Source organism: Quercus robur, chromosome 8 (assembly GCF_932294415.1).
Source record: "Quercus robur chromosome 8, dhQueRobu3.1, whole genome shotgun sequence".
Classification (NCBI taxonomy): Eukaryota; Viridiplantae; Streptophyta; class Magnoliopsida; order Fagales; family Fagaceae; genus Quercus; species Quercus robur.
In genome coordinates this window covers 53721885-53737250 of record NC_065541.1, presented here as the reverse complement: position 1 = coordinate 53737250, position 15366 = coordinate 53721885, and the positions used below count along the sequence as shown (strand labels likewise).

The window sequence follows — 15366 nt, the reverse complement described above, 5'->3', positions numbered from 1 at the left end:
CTTATATTTTTTTTTTAAAACAACAAAATCAAAATCTATCTGTACCAATAAAAGGAGACAGAAAATGAAAATGTGAAAACTATTAGGTAGCTTCCCTCACAAAAATGGTACTACGTAGGATTGAAAACTAAAACCGCAACCGGCTGAATCTGGTAATTTTTAGTTGTGAATTGAAGAGAGAGAAAATTAAAAAAAAAAAAAAAAAAAAAAAAAGACAGGTAAAAAAACCCAAATATACCGGTTCTCCGTGTTGCCGTTGCACACGTTGCCAATACGAGGAAAGAGTGTTTTTTCAGTTTCAGTTTGAGTTTTCTTTCCCATCTCTCTGAAACTCTGTCCTTCCTTCATTCTTCTTCTTCTTCTTCTTCTTCCTCGATAATCGAACCTCCTTAAGTTATCACTTTCTTTAACATATCTATATTTTTTGACTTTCTCTTCTTTTTTGAGCTTTAGGGGATTTTTCTTTTTCTTTTTTTTTTTGGTTGTTGAATTCTTCGTCAAATCCCATTTTTGATTCTACTTTTGTTTTGATCTTTTAATAATATAAACTCGTTTTCCAATCATAATCCTCAAAAAGCGGATACCTTTCTCTCTTTCTACCTTTCCTTTTGTCTCTTTGATCGGTTTGTTGTCAACAATATTTCAATTTGATTCTGACCCAGTTGATATCTTCTGTAGTATATTGTGTTACTACGATTCAAGAACAAGAACGAGAACGATTATTCATCAATTGGCATTGTAAAGAAACAAAATTTAGTTTTTGTTGATGGATAATTATGGTTCATCATCTTCATATCCACACCACAATCCCTATGCATACCCACCACCACCAAATCCTGATCCATACCATACTCCTGCTTATCCTTACCAACACAATTCCTCACAGCCTTATCCTTATGCATACCCACCACCACCACCATCGCCATCTTCAACCTCCCATTCAGGCCCTTTAGACTATCACCAACCTCCACCGCCATCGCCATCTTCAACCTCCTATTCAGGCCCTTTAGACTATCACCATCCTCCACCACCATCACCATCTCCAACCTCCTATTCAGGCCCTTTGGACTATCACCATCCTCCACCTATCTATCCCTATCCATATCCTGTTGCTTCAGCTCCCCATAGTGCTCCTCAACCATCCCTTGAACACCATAGTAGTTTCCAATATGGTCCCTCTCTTTACCCATATCAACAATCCGGTCCATACCCACCTCCCGAAAGCCAGCCTCAAGTCCCTTTTCGTGCCAATAGCTTCTCAAATTATCACCAGCAGGACAGTTCCAATTCCATAGGAACTGGATCATCCTCAGATGTTTATAGTGTCAATGATTCCACCGCTTCTCGCCCTTCTGCATATCCGCCTCTGGATGATCTTATTAGTGATATGCACTTGTCTGATAATCACTCTACTGCCCCTGCATCACACCAAGCGCCTACAGTGTCACCATTGACAAGCGCCCCTCCTATTGCAAGGTATGATAAACCGGGGGAACTTTATAGCCATTCTAACTCGTTTTCAAGCAGTTATGGGGCATCTTATTCAGCTCAGTCTGATTTGTCTAATCATTCTGTTTATGGCCACACAAGCTCATTCAATGGGTCTCAGCATAGTCAGTCCTTGCAGATTGTGCCACTGCAGAATAAAGGATCATTGAAGGTGTTGCTCTTACATGGGAATTTGGATATTTGGGTCTATCGTGCACGTAACCTTCCGAATATGGACATGTTCCATAAAACTTTGGGGGATGTGTTTACAAGATTACCAGGGAACGTGAGCAACAAAATTGAAGGCCATATAAATCATAAAATCACTAGTGATCCTTATGTTTCAATCTCAGTATCAAATGCTGTAATTGGGAGGACTTTTGTGATTAGCAATAGCGAAAACCCTGATTGGAAGCAACATTTTTATGTTCCTGTAGCGCATCAAGCTGCTGAAGTGCATTTTGTGGTTAAAGACAGTGATGTTGTGGGGTCACAGCTTATAGGAGTTGTGGCAATTCCAGTGGAACAGATATACTCAGGGGCAAAGGTGGAAGGAACCTACCCAATCCTGAGTAATAATGGGAAGCCTTGTAAGCCTGGAGCTGCCTTGGATCTTTCAATTCAGTACACCCCAATTGAGAAATTGAGCATTTATCATCATGGAGTGGGGGCAGGCCCTGATTACCATGGGGTTCCTGGAACATACTTTCCTCTCAGGAAAGGTGGAATGGTAACTCTTTATCAAGATGCCCATGTTCCAGATGGGTCCCTTCCAAATGTGAAGCTTGATCAAGGGATGGATTATGTGCATGGGAAGTGTTGGCGTGACATTTTTGATGCCATACGTCAGGCCAGTCGTTTGATTTACATTACAGGGTGGTCAGTGTGGCACAAAGTTAGATTGGTTCGGGATGCTGGTAATGCTTCAAATTACACCCTAGGAGACCTTCTGAAAACCAAGTCTCAAGAAGGAGTGAGAGTGCTGCTTCTTATTTGGGATGACCCTACATCAAGAAACATTTTGGGTTACCAAACAGTGAGTAACTTACCTTTTGAAACATATTATGGGTTTTTAGTCTGTAATGTGCCCTAGTTTCTGGTTCATATTTATCAAAATATATCATTTAGTTACACTCTATCAGATTTGGGCATAAATCAATCATTAGAATGTATTTGGCATGTATTGATGCTTGTGTTCATGTGTAATGTCTCATATTTCCTTATGTTCAGTTCTTAAGTGGAGCTTGGTAAGCTTATTAGCATAAGCCATGATTTCTTGGGTTTCATTACATTGCGCCATAAAATGTGCTTCTCAAACCAATTTGCATGTTACTTTCCCTTTTTTTATAAATGTTTCTTTGTCATATATTTTCTAATCAGAAAGCTTTTGTTAGATATATTTTGCTAATAAACCTATTTATATGCAGGATGGAATCATGCAAACCCATGATGAGGAAACTCGCCGTTTCTTCAAACGCTCTTCTGTTCAAGTGCTACTTTGTCCCCGCATTGCAGGAAAGAGACATAGCTGGCTCAAGCAAAAGGTTAGATTTTAAAAGGGAAAAAAACTTGTAGGCTCTTTTTCATACTACACAATACCATTGCTCTTCATTTTCTGAATCAGTTCCGAACTTGTTCAACATCATGATCTAGAATTCCTAGGTTGTTGGATCCCAGAGGATAGCAGCCTTTTTGGAAATATTAATGCTGCACCATACATTCCATCCAAAATGGGGGGGGGGGGGGGGGGGGGGGTGAAGAGGGAGAGAGAGGTTGTGTCCTACATTCTTGATAATCAATATGGTTCGCTAAATGTGGATCCACCATCTAGTCATTGACCCTAGCTGAGGTTTGGTGCCTGAAGTGGATATGACTGTGAGCTGTCTGACCTGGTGGCTTTAAAAACCGAATAAGAATTTAGCATGTAATATTGACGCTCAAAGTAAATCTTTCAGACATTGGTACTGATGTCTTAGCTTTTTGATGTGTCAGATAGTAAATAAAGGGATTATCCTAGTTGCATTGCTACTAAGCTACAAGTGAGGGCTAAATGCATAATACAATTTTCTTATTGTTTTAACTGTTAATACCATTATCTGGTAATGTATGGCTTGCATTGATTTTCAAAAATATAGCATTGTATTGTTTATAGTTGAGAGCATGAAAAAAACGTCAGTTATGTAATGTCCTTATCTATAGCTGTATTTGGACTTATCCAAATAAGAAAACTGTAATTGGTTTGTTATGGAAATTGGTGTTGAAGTTTGAATTTATTCTCACTTCATATTATCAGGAAGTTGAAACAATCTATACACACCATCAAAAAACTGTGATTGTGGATGCCGATGCTGGAAATTTTAGAAGAAAAATCGTCGCTTTTGTTGGAGGACTTGATTTATGTGATGGGCGATATGATACTCCACAGCACCCTATATTTAGGACACTACAAACAGTCCACAAGGATGACTATCACAATCCTACTTACGCAGTAATCTCTTAATCCCTATCCTAATACTGGTTGAACAACTGTCAGTAGCTATATAGTTCTGCAGTACCATATTGCTTGTTTGGCACATTGATAACTTTTGTTATTAATGCACAGAACTTCTATAAGAGTTGAGATGTGTGTTTACTGTTACCAGAACTAATGACTTAAAAAGCAAACCCTATACTGTATCATGAGATCCTACCTGTGACATGATACAAGGGGCAAATTAGTCTCATCTCAAGTGCTAAGAAATTGAAACCAGAGAAAAAAATTTGCAAGTAACATGTGGAATATTGTGGCATAAACCTATCTGATATCCTGATCCCATTTAGTCATTGGAAGGTGCAAAGAAACACAGCTTGAACAAATGTACTTGCCATTATACCAATAACGTGCAAGTGTATGCAACAAATATCCTAAATTCCTGAATTTAGTTTTTGAAGTCAAGCAACTGAAAATCTTGATGGAATGTTCAGCTAAATGGATATGGAAATGCTATATTAATATAAAATTTTCTTCCGATAAAATTGCAAATATATGCAACAAATATTGTAATACTTATAATTTATAGTTGTCTTTTAATGCAATCAACCACATTATTATATGGTGGGTTATTACCTCAACAGGGTAACACTGCTGGTTGTCCACGAGAGCCATGGCATGACTTGCACTCTAGAATTGATGGTCCAGCGGCATATGATGTCCTGACTAACTTTGAGGACCGCTGGCTTAAGGCTGCAAAACCCCATGGGATTAAAAAACTGAAAACGTCATATGATGATGCATTGCTCAGGCTAGAAAGAATTCCGGAGATTATTGGACTCTCAGATGCTCCTTGGACTAATGATAATGATCCAGAAGCTTGGCATGTTCAAGTAAGATGGTCTTAATTGCCCTAGGGCCTTGGCTCAGGTCGAAAAGGAGTGTTGATTGGCAATTTGTTTTTGTAATGTGTATTAGCTTATTGATTAAATTATCTTATTCATTTTCTGTGGTTTGCAACTGCAGATTTTTCGTTCTATTGATTCAAATTCTGTTAGAGGGTTCCCTAAGGATCCAAGAGATGCCACAAGCAAGGTGAGGTGAAACTTAGTGATTACCTTTATGAATTTTCACTAATTTCAGTTTACCTCCCTTTCTCTCTTTTCATGTGCCTGAAAGTTAATTAATTACTTTGTTGTAACAGAACCTGGTGTGTGGGAAGAACTTGCTGATTGACATGAGCATACATACGGCATATGTAAAGGCCATTCGTGCTGCCCAGCATTTCATTTATATAGAGAACCAGTATTTCATTGGATCTTCATACAATTGGAGTTCACATAAAGACTTAGGTGAGAAAACTTTAATTTTAACATAAATGGATCACACTGATAGCCATGATATGTAGAGGAACTAATATCTTTGATCTTATAAATATTTAGAACAAAAAAAATTATTTATTAAATTATTTTACCCAAAAAAAAAAAAAAAATAGAACTCATTGCTGTCTGATGGTGTCATAATTTCCACAACCAACAGAAATCCACATGAGCTGTGCATTTGTATGAGGTTAAAGTTAATGGAATCAGATTTATTCTCAGTGAATAGCAGGTCCACAGTTAGAATCTGAAAGTTGGACATGCATAAAGGAGGTTCAAATAAAAAGTAACCTACCATTTCCATTGTTTGGTCAAGTTTAGCCTATGCATATGCTTAATGGATAGCTAGAAATAGAAACTAATCAATTAAAATTTTAAATTGCCTTTCAGTGATAAAGGCACTTACGCAGGTATTTAAGAAAGATGATGAATAAAGAATGGTGATGAAGTCAAGAAAAGAGCTTTACTTCTTTTCAATAGCTAATCAGTTGCGAGTCACAAATTGGGATTGGCAGAATTAGAACTGAATATATTAGGTGTTATATGTAGTTATTTACTGTTTTTGACAAAATACTCTCACTGTGCTGCACCATTTTAAATGACTGCATTTTTGTGCTATTATCTTCCCGGGAAATCACTTACTGGATAATAAGGTGTCTCATGATTTCTTTTTCTTGTTTTGTTTGCTGAATTTTGCTCATACTGTCTTTCTGCAGGTGCTAATAATTTGATTCCAATGGAAATTGCCCTTAAGATTGCTGAGAAAATTAGAGCAAATGAGAGATTTGCTGTATATATTGTTATCCCAATGTGGCCAGAAGGGGCTCCAACTGGTAATGCTACTCAGAGGATTCTATATTGGCAGGTAGGTTCCAATTAGTGACTGAGAATTGAAACCTATGTTCAGTCAGGGAAGGCTTTTGCTATTATACTTAGCATTCTGAATGACATAGACCCCTACTGGTATCCCTTTTCCATCTTTTTCCCTATCTCTTTCATCCTCACATCTTTTATTAGCTAAGTGCCTTGTAGTAAAAAGCTTTGCCAGAAGGTTCTCCATATGCAGCAATTCTATTAAAGCTAATTTGTGTAACTTACAGGGTGAAAGAAGTTTTTGTTGTTACCCAGAAATATGTATCTTTTGTTTGTTGGTATGAGGAAAGATATACTTTGGTCATTTAAGATAGAGTTGGCAGGGCCTTGGGGGTGAGGGTCTGTGATGGGGTTATTTGAAAATTGTAAATGCCATTGTTTTCATTGGTAAGTTTACACACACTCCCAATGAATTTGAACCTACAATCTTACTGCACCCTTTATTATGCTAGGAGGTGGTAGTGTTTGAGCTAGAGCTCAATGGCAGGTTTCTGTAAATGCCAGTCTAGAGATTCTTTTTTTTTTTTTTTTTTACCTCAAGGACTTCAAACAGGAGTTTTTCTCCTGTAAGTCCTCGGCTGTGTCACCAAATTGTTTTGCCACAAAATATGGCTCTCATGCTTCTAACGCATACACAATTCTCCACCCACCCATGACCCTCCATCTTTCCTGGATAAAAGATTCTAGAAAGTGGAAGCTTCACTCCAGCATATCAAACTTCTTAATTCATTGAATTCTATAGTGGGACCAAGGAACATTCTCTATAGGAATTGATTTGTTTCATATGTTGGATTCCAGTATGGAATTTTGATAGTTTATATGAAGAGATTTTTTTTTTGAGATGATTCAGAAAATATTGGATTGTTATTGTTTCTGCTTATCTTTATACTGCATTATTCTGTTATTCCAAAAATAGATTTGAAAAGAAGCAGGACCTCCCCCCCCCCCCCCCCCCCCCTGGCAGCGCTTGGGGGGGGGGGTGGTGTCAAAGAGGAGGGGTGGGGGGATCCAAAGAAGAGGACTCATTTCAGTGTTATAGAAATGTGTATTCCAAAATGGACTCATCAATTTTTAACTATATGGACTGGACATCAAATGGCCCCATTTCTAGTAAAATTTATAGCATTTTTTAGTGGCTGATTACTGCATTTCTTGATCTTGAGTTATTATTGATTATTGCAGAATAAAACAATGCAAATGATGTATGAGACCATCTACAGGGCTTTGGTGGAGGTTGGGCTTGAGGAAGCATACTCACCACAAGATTATCTGAACTTCTTCTGCCTTGGCAACCGTGAAGCCATAGATGGATATGACACTACAGTGCCTGGAAGTCCTCCAGCTAACACTCCTCAGGTCTCTCTTCCTCTAAAAGTGATTAATATTTTAGCCATCAGTTTTAGGACCACTTGTTCTTATTCACAGGAGAGACCTTCTTCTAGTGTATAAGTAGAGAATCTTTCAGATTCTGTATGTGATGTTTCATACATATATTATATAATGTACATATAATCATTGAACTTTTGTCTGGAGCATGTTTGAACTCAAGATACTTCTTTGATCCTTAGAAACGTTCCTAACTATTGTTCTTCTGGTTCCTCAGAGTCTCAGACATGCTCTTATTCAGTAAATGTACTTATATATGTGTTGTATATTGGTGTTGCCAGGCACAGAGTCGAAAAAACCGGCGATTTATGATTTATGTTCATTCAAAGGGCATGATAGTTGATGACGAATACATAATAGTGGGTTCTGCAAACATCAACCAGCGCTCCATGGAGGGCACAAGAGACACTGAGATTGCAATGGGAGCATATCAACCAAACCATACCTGGGCAAGAAAATATTCTGATCCGCATGGACAGGTAACCTTAGTTACTTAAGGAGCTGTTTGATCATAGAAACACTTATTTTTCTTTTTTGGTTTTGCAGTCAAATGCAGAAACTCAACAGTGGTAATTTATTTACAGAAAAAGGGACTGCTAATATACAAAAAAAAACAAACAAACAAACAAATCAAAACAAAAAAGAGAAAAATTAGAAAGTATTATGTTTTCTCAAATGTTGATATCCTCTCCCCCCCTCCCTTTCTCAAAAAAAAAGAGGAAAAAAAAAGAAAGAGCATTTCACTTTAAACAAATTCTGGGAAAAGCAAATAAAATCTTTCCTCTTTGCCATAAAAAGGTTGGGAAGATTCATTTCCAAGGTTTTTCAGGGGAAGGGTATATCTTTTTGTCTGAAAGTTTAGATATAGATATTAACTGATTATGTTTTTCACTGGAATGTTGTTTGGTTGAAATAGAAAGATATCGGAGACAAGCTTATTCAGCAGCTTCTGATTTGCTATTCATGTTGATAAAAAAACTGCTTCTTTTACATGTAGTAGTTTATGTAGTTCCTGGATGTTATGAATAACTTTTAAACCCTTTATTAACTTTCTACAAAAATTGCAATACCAGAAAAGCATTCATGGTAACAGAAAAATTGAAATACAACAATTTCATGTCTGCATGGGATCTCAAACTTTAGGACCATCTTTAGGCGTAATTGAACACTCAACAGAATCATTTATTTTATTGTTGTATCCTAAGCTGATATAATTTTGGCTCTCCCAAAAAAAAAAAAATTTTTTTTTTTTTTTTTGAAACCTTTTGGCTCTTCATTTTCAATTGCATGGAACTGGAAATATTTTGGAATTAACCAGGAACAGGAACAGCTTAAAATTTTAGATTTCTTGAAAATAAAAGATAATTTTTTGCTGTTTAAAATGTAAAAATATCAAAAAAATCGTTTAGTAGTTCAGTTACTATGTAAGTCACATGATCACATGGACATAAGATCTAGGGGAAGCAAGAAGGCCTACATCCATAAAATTTAATCTAGCTTCAATCTTTAAACAGTGTGATATGATTTTCCAATTAGGTCCATAATCAATGGTTTATTTAACCATAGACATTTCTTAAAAAATTTCTCTTTTAGAGAACCTACACTGGGACACATTGAAAAAGTTTTCAGTTGTGACATTGTGATTTCAATCAAAATGTACCAAACTCATTAAACCACAATGATGGAGTGAATATTGTTTCCTAGAGTAAATGCACTCATTTTTTTCTTGAAGTTACTTGTGCAGTTTGATGTTCCAGTGAATATCATTTCTTGTTTAACCAAAGGGTGAAAAATTACAGAGGATTCTCCTAAAAAAATTACATAATCAAAAGATTATAATCGCAAAGAGAGAAAATCTGCAACATAATGCATGTCATTTTCACCAAAGGGTGCAGGACCGCTCGAACAACAATCTCAAATTCACCGACTTCAACCCAATAACAAAGAGCTCCATACCATTGAATGTTCAATTATTCCTCTCCCTCCATATGGTCAATTTTAAACAAAGAGGAGCTGTATTGCAAGCAAAAGAACTTCTATGCTCGCTATATCAGCTTCTCCAGCCATACATTTGCACATATAAGACCAATCCACCAAATAATACATCTTTCAATAAGGTAATTCCCAGCCAAGAATTTTCTCCAAAGCTGAGGGTACCAGGGAATGAATTTTTTTTTCAGTAAAGTTACTTAAAATTTCTAGATTGGACTAATATGCAAAACAAAAGTAGTGTCAATTCCAAGGAAGGTGGTACTGCCACAAAAAATAATGAAATTTATAACAACCTAGATATACCAAAAACAATGAGTAGTAAAACATTTAAGGGATATGAAAGAACTTAATTTGTTTGTTGCTGTCCTAGATGCTACTATTTCATCACTCTTACTGGTTTTTAACTGGACTTACAATAACTGACTTTCTGTTTCATGTGAATGTGTATTTCATAGATTTATGGATATAGGATGTCATTATGGGCAGAACATCTTGGATTTACTGAAGACCACTTCAAACAACCAGAGTCTCTTGATTGTGTGAGAAGAGTAAGATCACTGGGAGAGATGAACTGGAAACAATTTGCAGCCAATGAGATCATAGAGATGACAGGCCACCTATTAAAATACCCAGTTGAAGTTGATCGGAAGGGCAAGGTGAAGCCCCTTCCTGGATGTGAAACTTTCCCAGATGTTGGAGGAAGTATAGTTGGTTCATTTCTTGCCATTCAGGAGAATCTAACCATCTGAGCAGCTCATTTCCAGCTTCTACTTGCTAGCAAATTTAGATGAGAAAGAAATTACGGAGTATGATCAAGTTTTTCACATTTATATGTCATGTGTGCGTTTGCCCAGGGATGAACGTGCGTTTTGCGTTTTTTTGGCTGGTCCCATGTCACTGTTCATGGACCAGCCAACCCCCAACAAACGCAGCAACAGTGTTTTATGGGTCCTACAACATTATTCAGCAATAAGTTTTCAGTTTTCAACAAATAAGAGGTATCTAAACACACTCCATATGTCCAAATCTCACGATGGTGTACAGCTCTTTTTCCATTTTCCTCTTGTTTTAGTAGTATAGTGTTGCAATTTTTTTGTAGTTTATTGTATATTTCAGTGTAATATACTCACACAAAGAATCAGTCAGGTTTTTGTATGTGTTCAAAGTCCAACTTGAAATGTTTGAAAGTATACATTCTTTACAACTCTCCGACAAAAAGTTTATGGTAAGAGGGAAGAGTTTATACAAGTGCAGTTTTTTTCTTTGAAAAAGAGCAAAAAGTTACAGGTTACAATTCACTCTGAAACTTTACAGTTCGATAAGTTTTTAGATGCAGCTTGCCATTGAATTTGCTTCTTTCTGAAAACTCCTGTTTCTTGGAGCATTCAGGTCATGATGAGGGAAGGAGAAAGATCACAATATTAAGAAATTCCTATCCATTGCTCATTCCTTTTTGGTCCTGTAAATTAGGATTGTGTTATCTGTGACAACCATCATCTTAGAAGTAAGATATCTGTGCTGCTGGTGGCACTTTCTCTTTTTCTTTTTCTTTCATGCTCTACGAGTTAATATTTCAGAGAGTCCAGATTTGCCTTAACGCAAACTGCCCAGAAATTTGGTTCATGATAAGGGAAGAAGAAAGTTCACAATGTTAGGCAATGACTGGATCCCAATTTTGTCCCCTCATCTTGGAATTAACGCATGTGTTGTTTGTGACACTTTTTTATATATAAAAATGTACTGCATGTTAATATTTCCGAAGTCCAGATATGCTTATGCAAACTGCCAGAAATTTGGATCATGATTCCCTTTTCTGTCCCTTAAATTGGGATATTCTTACCTATGACTGCTCTCATCCTGGAAGTAATGTAATTGTGTTCTGTAGCACACTTATTTCCTCATGCGCTAAGAGCTAATATTTCAGAAGCCTAGCTATGCAAACTCGCAAAAATGAACTTCACTGCAAGTTTTAACGTCCTAAAGGCACAACATCAATACAGCAAATGACAACTCCAACAAGGATACATACCCAGTCAACACTACACACACACACAGAGTTCTACGCCTTCTGTTAACGCAAAAGCTGAAGGAGATGCGTCAAGCTCTTACAATAGAGACAGTTTACAACGGAGACAAAACAAAACTTTTTTTTTTCTTTTAAAATCTAGAGACAGTAAACAGAACTAGATATGACAGTACAGATTTAAAGATATATCTCAATTCAATCCTTTTTTTTTTTTTTTTTTTTTTTTTTTTTTTTTTGGTGAAACAATTCAATCCACCTCTTGCTCTAATGTATGTATCTACCAAAAGTTCACTATAAATTAGCTTCATCCTCAATATTCCCATTCTACACAAAACATGAAACTACAATCAGAGAAAAGAATGATGCTTGGGTGGAGTTACTAACTAGTAAATGAAAACCTGACACCAAATTCATATCATGCATGAGCATGAAATTTCATCCTACACAGTTATCAACTCCAGCCAAGCCAAGCTCTTTTTGCAGCTTGGAACTTTTTCATGAGATATTTACAAGCTTTGCATGTCGAGTTTTTGGATCCACCTCCACTCGAAGACCAAGTCCAGTTAATTCAGGCACCTCAACAGATCCTTGAAGCTCCAACTCTGCTACTGCATGTTGGTTTTCTGTACTCCCTTCCAATAAATTTCTCACAGTCCAAATGCCCCATTCCCTCAAGAATGGATTATCTTCATCAGTAACACACTGTTGTAAAAGCAGAAGAATCCCATTCTTCTGTCTAATCTCATCTTGTACTTGCTTCCTTCCGAATGCACAATTTCCAATGACTGCAACAATGTCTCTCCTAAATCCTCTGTAAGGACAAGGCTTCAATGAATAAGAACTTGAACTGTCTTGGTTTTCACCTTGTTTGAGGCCTTTCCTTATTATGGTTGGGGGCTCAAGCTCACCAAGCAAGCATAAAAGCATTTCTACTAGTCCAGAAGATAGTAGCATATCAACAGCATCCATTGAATCATCCTCCTTTGAGCTTCCCAGACTCCTCTTGCCGGCACAAATATCTCTCAAAATGATGAGCGAATATCCAAGAACATCAATCGCAGTCGAGCCTGTTGGAAGACCAGACTTGCATTGCAAAACAGAATTAGTAACTCCAACAGATCTCTTGAATATCCCAAAAACACATGATGTGAATTCATTAGGAACAGTAATATCATTTAATCTCTCATTCAAGATCTCTGATACAATCTTCAAAAGAAACGCATGTTCGGACGAAAAAAGATCATTTCTAAATTCAATGTCTTCACCATTTGAAGAGGCACCAAAAAGGCATAATTTCAAAAACAATGGAGGAAAGTGAGGTCCTTCTAAGCAGATTTTGGAAAGGATCAACTTCAACCATTCCTCTCTAAAGCCAGCTGTTAAGACACCAGAAAAAATAGGACACAAAAATGTAGTTCAAACAGATACAGATCACGTCAAATTAAAACAAAATTTTACAATCAAAAAGACATCCAGATTTACCTACACAAGCAGTCCTTACAATTTCCTCCACAATAGGCAAACCAAAGTCACCACAAAGTTCTGCATCCAATCCAGGGCATCCATCACAACAAGCATAAATAACCATACACAGTGGATCACAAGTCTCCTGGCTACGGACTCTTGCAAGAGCAACAAACTCATCTGGAAAAAATTTACGCCAAATAGCACGCTGATGTTCTTCTCCAGCCAAAGAAACATTGGCCAAAACCTGCAACCCCATACGAATGGTCCCATAATCTGGATCAGACAAGAGCCCAGCAGAACTCAAAATATTTGAAACAACACCAACTCCATTTTGTTCAACAAAAGCATCTTGATTTGCAACTTCTCCGGCACACAGATTTCTGAGGAGCTTCAAAGATGATAAGAGAAGGTGACGACCAGAAGGGTAAGGGAGATTCTGACTAAGCTGAAGAACTATGGGAAGGATGTTCTTGGAAGCAAGGCCCGAGCGGCCAACATCAGTCCTTGAAGCTTCTATAAGATTTTCTAAGGTTTCTTCCAAAGAAGATGAGTTTGAAGCACTCAACAATGGTTGGAGGACATCTTGTGGGATAGACAACTCCACCAATGAGGCATCACCCATTAATTACTTCAACTAAGAGCTTTTCAGTTTGATTTGCAAAATCTACTAAAACAATAAAATTTTCAGTGGCGAATGAAATGATTTGTCCTGCAGAAATTGGTGCCAAACAATGAAAACCACTTCAATAAACAAGTTCTAATAAGATGTTCACAAAACGGTACAAAAAAATTATAACATGTTTTTTTGATAGGTAGTACAGCAAAATTATAGCATATGGAATAAACAAACACAAAGTCGGCAAAACTTCTGGGATACATGTCAGTAAGTTTTCACAAAGACTCACATACACTTCAAAGGTGTTTGTCGATAATGTGCAGAGAGATCACAATAAATAGTATTCAAAAATTTTATTTTTACATATTTTTAGCCTAAAAAGTAAAAACACACTTTGGTCCTTAGCACATATTCGAATTTCTGGGCTGAAAATTGTAATTTCCTAATTTGGTCCCTATACAACACAAATGAAGAGACCATATGGCATGCCATTTCTCTTCAATCAGCTACCAGGGAACCGGCAAGCAAACTTAGCCACCTGGCACCATTCATTTCGGCGTAAAAGCTACTTGTTTTCCAATGTATGATTCCATTCCTAAAAATGCATTTGAAAAACACTTTCCAATTTTTGGCTTGTATGGAAAATCACAATTTTTTCTGTGAATAAAACTTGAAAGTTGAAACAAATGGACACCAACCCACATAACCAACTTTTCATGACAAAAAGAAAGCATGTTCAAATCAACAGGAAGGGAAGAGATAATTTGATTTTCCTCACTACAACAGCCCATAAGAATAATTTTTAAAAATCAACAAGAAGGAAACTCATAATTTGATTTTCCAGTCTACACCCACCAAGTCCAAATTCCCACAAATTCAACAATCCTCATTCACTCAAGCATTCTAACAAACACATTGTGAGCAACAATTCAAGAGACAAATTTTGAGAACAAAAGTCCCTCAAATTCAATGCCCCATACACAAACATCATCAAAAAAAAAAAAAATTACCCAGCACAAAAACATGGAGGGATTGAACAAGAAACAAAATCCAATATGGCAGAGCAGAGAAGAGAGAGAGAGAGAGAGAGAGAGAGAACCTGTGGTTCGGCGGGTAGTACTGTCGGGTTTGGGCCGATTGGGTTCTCATCAATTTCACCTCACCCTGTCAAGGCTGCCACACCAACCAAATATATATGGTTCAAACTGTAAAACACCATGACTATTTCGAATAAACAGGCCTCTTCTGAGGCCCATTTCAATTCTTTATTGTACTATTAAAGTGAGGCAGATAAACTATCCTAATTTTTAGGATTTTTCTCTACAAGGGAAGTTGATAAAGGTTTGAAAGCCTAAAAGTTATAAAAAAAATTTTAAAATAGCAAATTATTATTTTAACCTGTGTTTTTAAATTTAAAATTATCTAACTAAAAGAGTGAGGTGTGGGAAGTGGGGGGTAAAGACCGAAGTTCAAGTTTGCAAGGAGGAGTTTCACACACATATTCACTTAGATTAAGTTAAAATGAAATTTCTATTTTGTATAAAAAAAATTAAAAATTAAAAAATAGTTGTGTAAAAATATTTTAGTACGCAAAATAATGAAACTCAAACAGGCTTATTATTAATAAAATAGATAGATACAGCTCCTATTATTAGTTTTTTGGAACAAA

General features: G+C 36.7%; 2 protein-coding genes across 4 annotated transcripts; one reads left to right on the top strand and one right to left on the bottom strand.

The window, feature by feature from the left end:
* The first annotated feature begins 274 nt into the window (after window positions 1–274).
* Window positions 275–10836, top strand: LOC126697034 (phospholipase D gamma 1-like). Of its 2 annotated transcripts, XM_050393841.1 has the most exons (10): window positions 280–2524; window positions 2916–3032; window positions 3782–3976; window positions 4603–4851; window positions 4985–5053; window positions 5163–5310; window positions 6054–6202; window positions 7393–7566; window positions 7878–8075; window positions 10044–10836. In XM_050393841.1, the coding sequence occupies exons 1-10, from the start codon at window positions 767–769 to the stop codon at window positions 10335–10337; spliced, it is 3351 nt and encodes a 1116-aa protein (XP_050249798.1). In that variant the 5' UTR covers window positions 280–766; the 3' UTR covers window positions 10338–10836. The 2 variants fall into 2 exon arrangements, 1 of the variants encoding a protein (XP_050249798.1); XR_007646135.1 differs by lacking the exon at window positions 10044–10836 and having other exon boundaries at window positions 275–2524; window positions 7431–7566; window positions 7878–8035.
* Window positions 10837–11888: 1052 nt separating this feature from the next.
* Window positions 11889–14953, bottom strand: LOC126697035 (uncharacterized). Of its 2 annotated transcripts, none has more exons than XM_050393842.1 (3): window positions 14797–14953; window positions 13097–13790; window positions 11889–12990 (listed from the first exon to the last, which is right to left on the bottom strand). In XM_050393842.1, the coding sequence occupies exons 2-3, from the start codon at window positions 13701–13703 to the stop codon at window positions 12110–12112; spliced, it is 1488 nt and encodes a 495-aa protein (XP_050249799.1). In that variant the 5' UTR covers window positions 13704–13790; window positions 14797–14953; the 3' UTR covers window positions 11889–12109. The 2 variants fall into 2 exon arrangements, with proteins under 2 accessions (XP_050249799.1, XP_050249800.1); XM_050393843.1 differs by lacking the exon at window positions 14797–14953 and adding an exon at window positions 14708–14790.
* Between the last annotated feature and the right edge of the window lie 413 nt (window positions 14954–15366).

Coding starts and splice junctions, on each gene's coding strand:
- LOC126697035 (XM_050393842.1), bottom strand. CDS start 13,703: ATGGGTGATGCCTCATTGGTGGAGTTGTCTATCCCACAAGATGTCCTC. Junction 12,991..13,096: donor TGTAAGGACTGCTTGTGTAG/GTAAATCTGGAT, acceptor GTGTCTTAACAG/CTGGCTTTAGAGAGGAATGG.
- LOC126697034 (XM_050393841.1), top strand. CDS start 767: ATGGATAATTATGGTTCATCATCTTCATATCCACACCACAATCCCTAT. Junction 3,033..3,781: donor ATAGCTGGCTCAAGCAAAAG/GTTAGATTTTAA, acceptor TCATATTATCAG/GAAGTTGAAACAATCTATAC. Junction 5,054..5,162: donor CAAGAGATGCCACAAGCAAG/GTGAGGTGAAAC, acceptor TTGTTGTAACAG/AACCTGGTGTGTGGGAAGAA.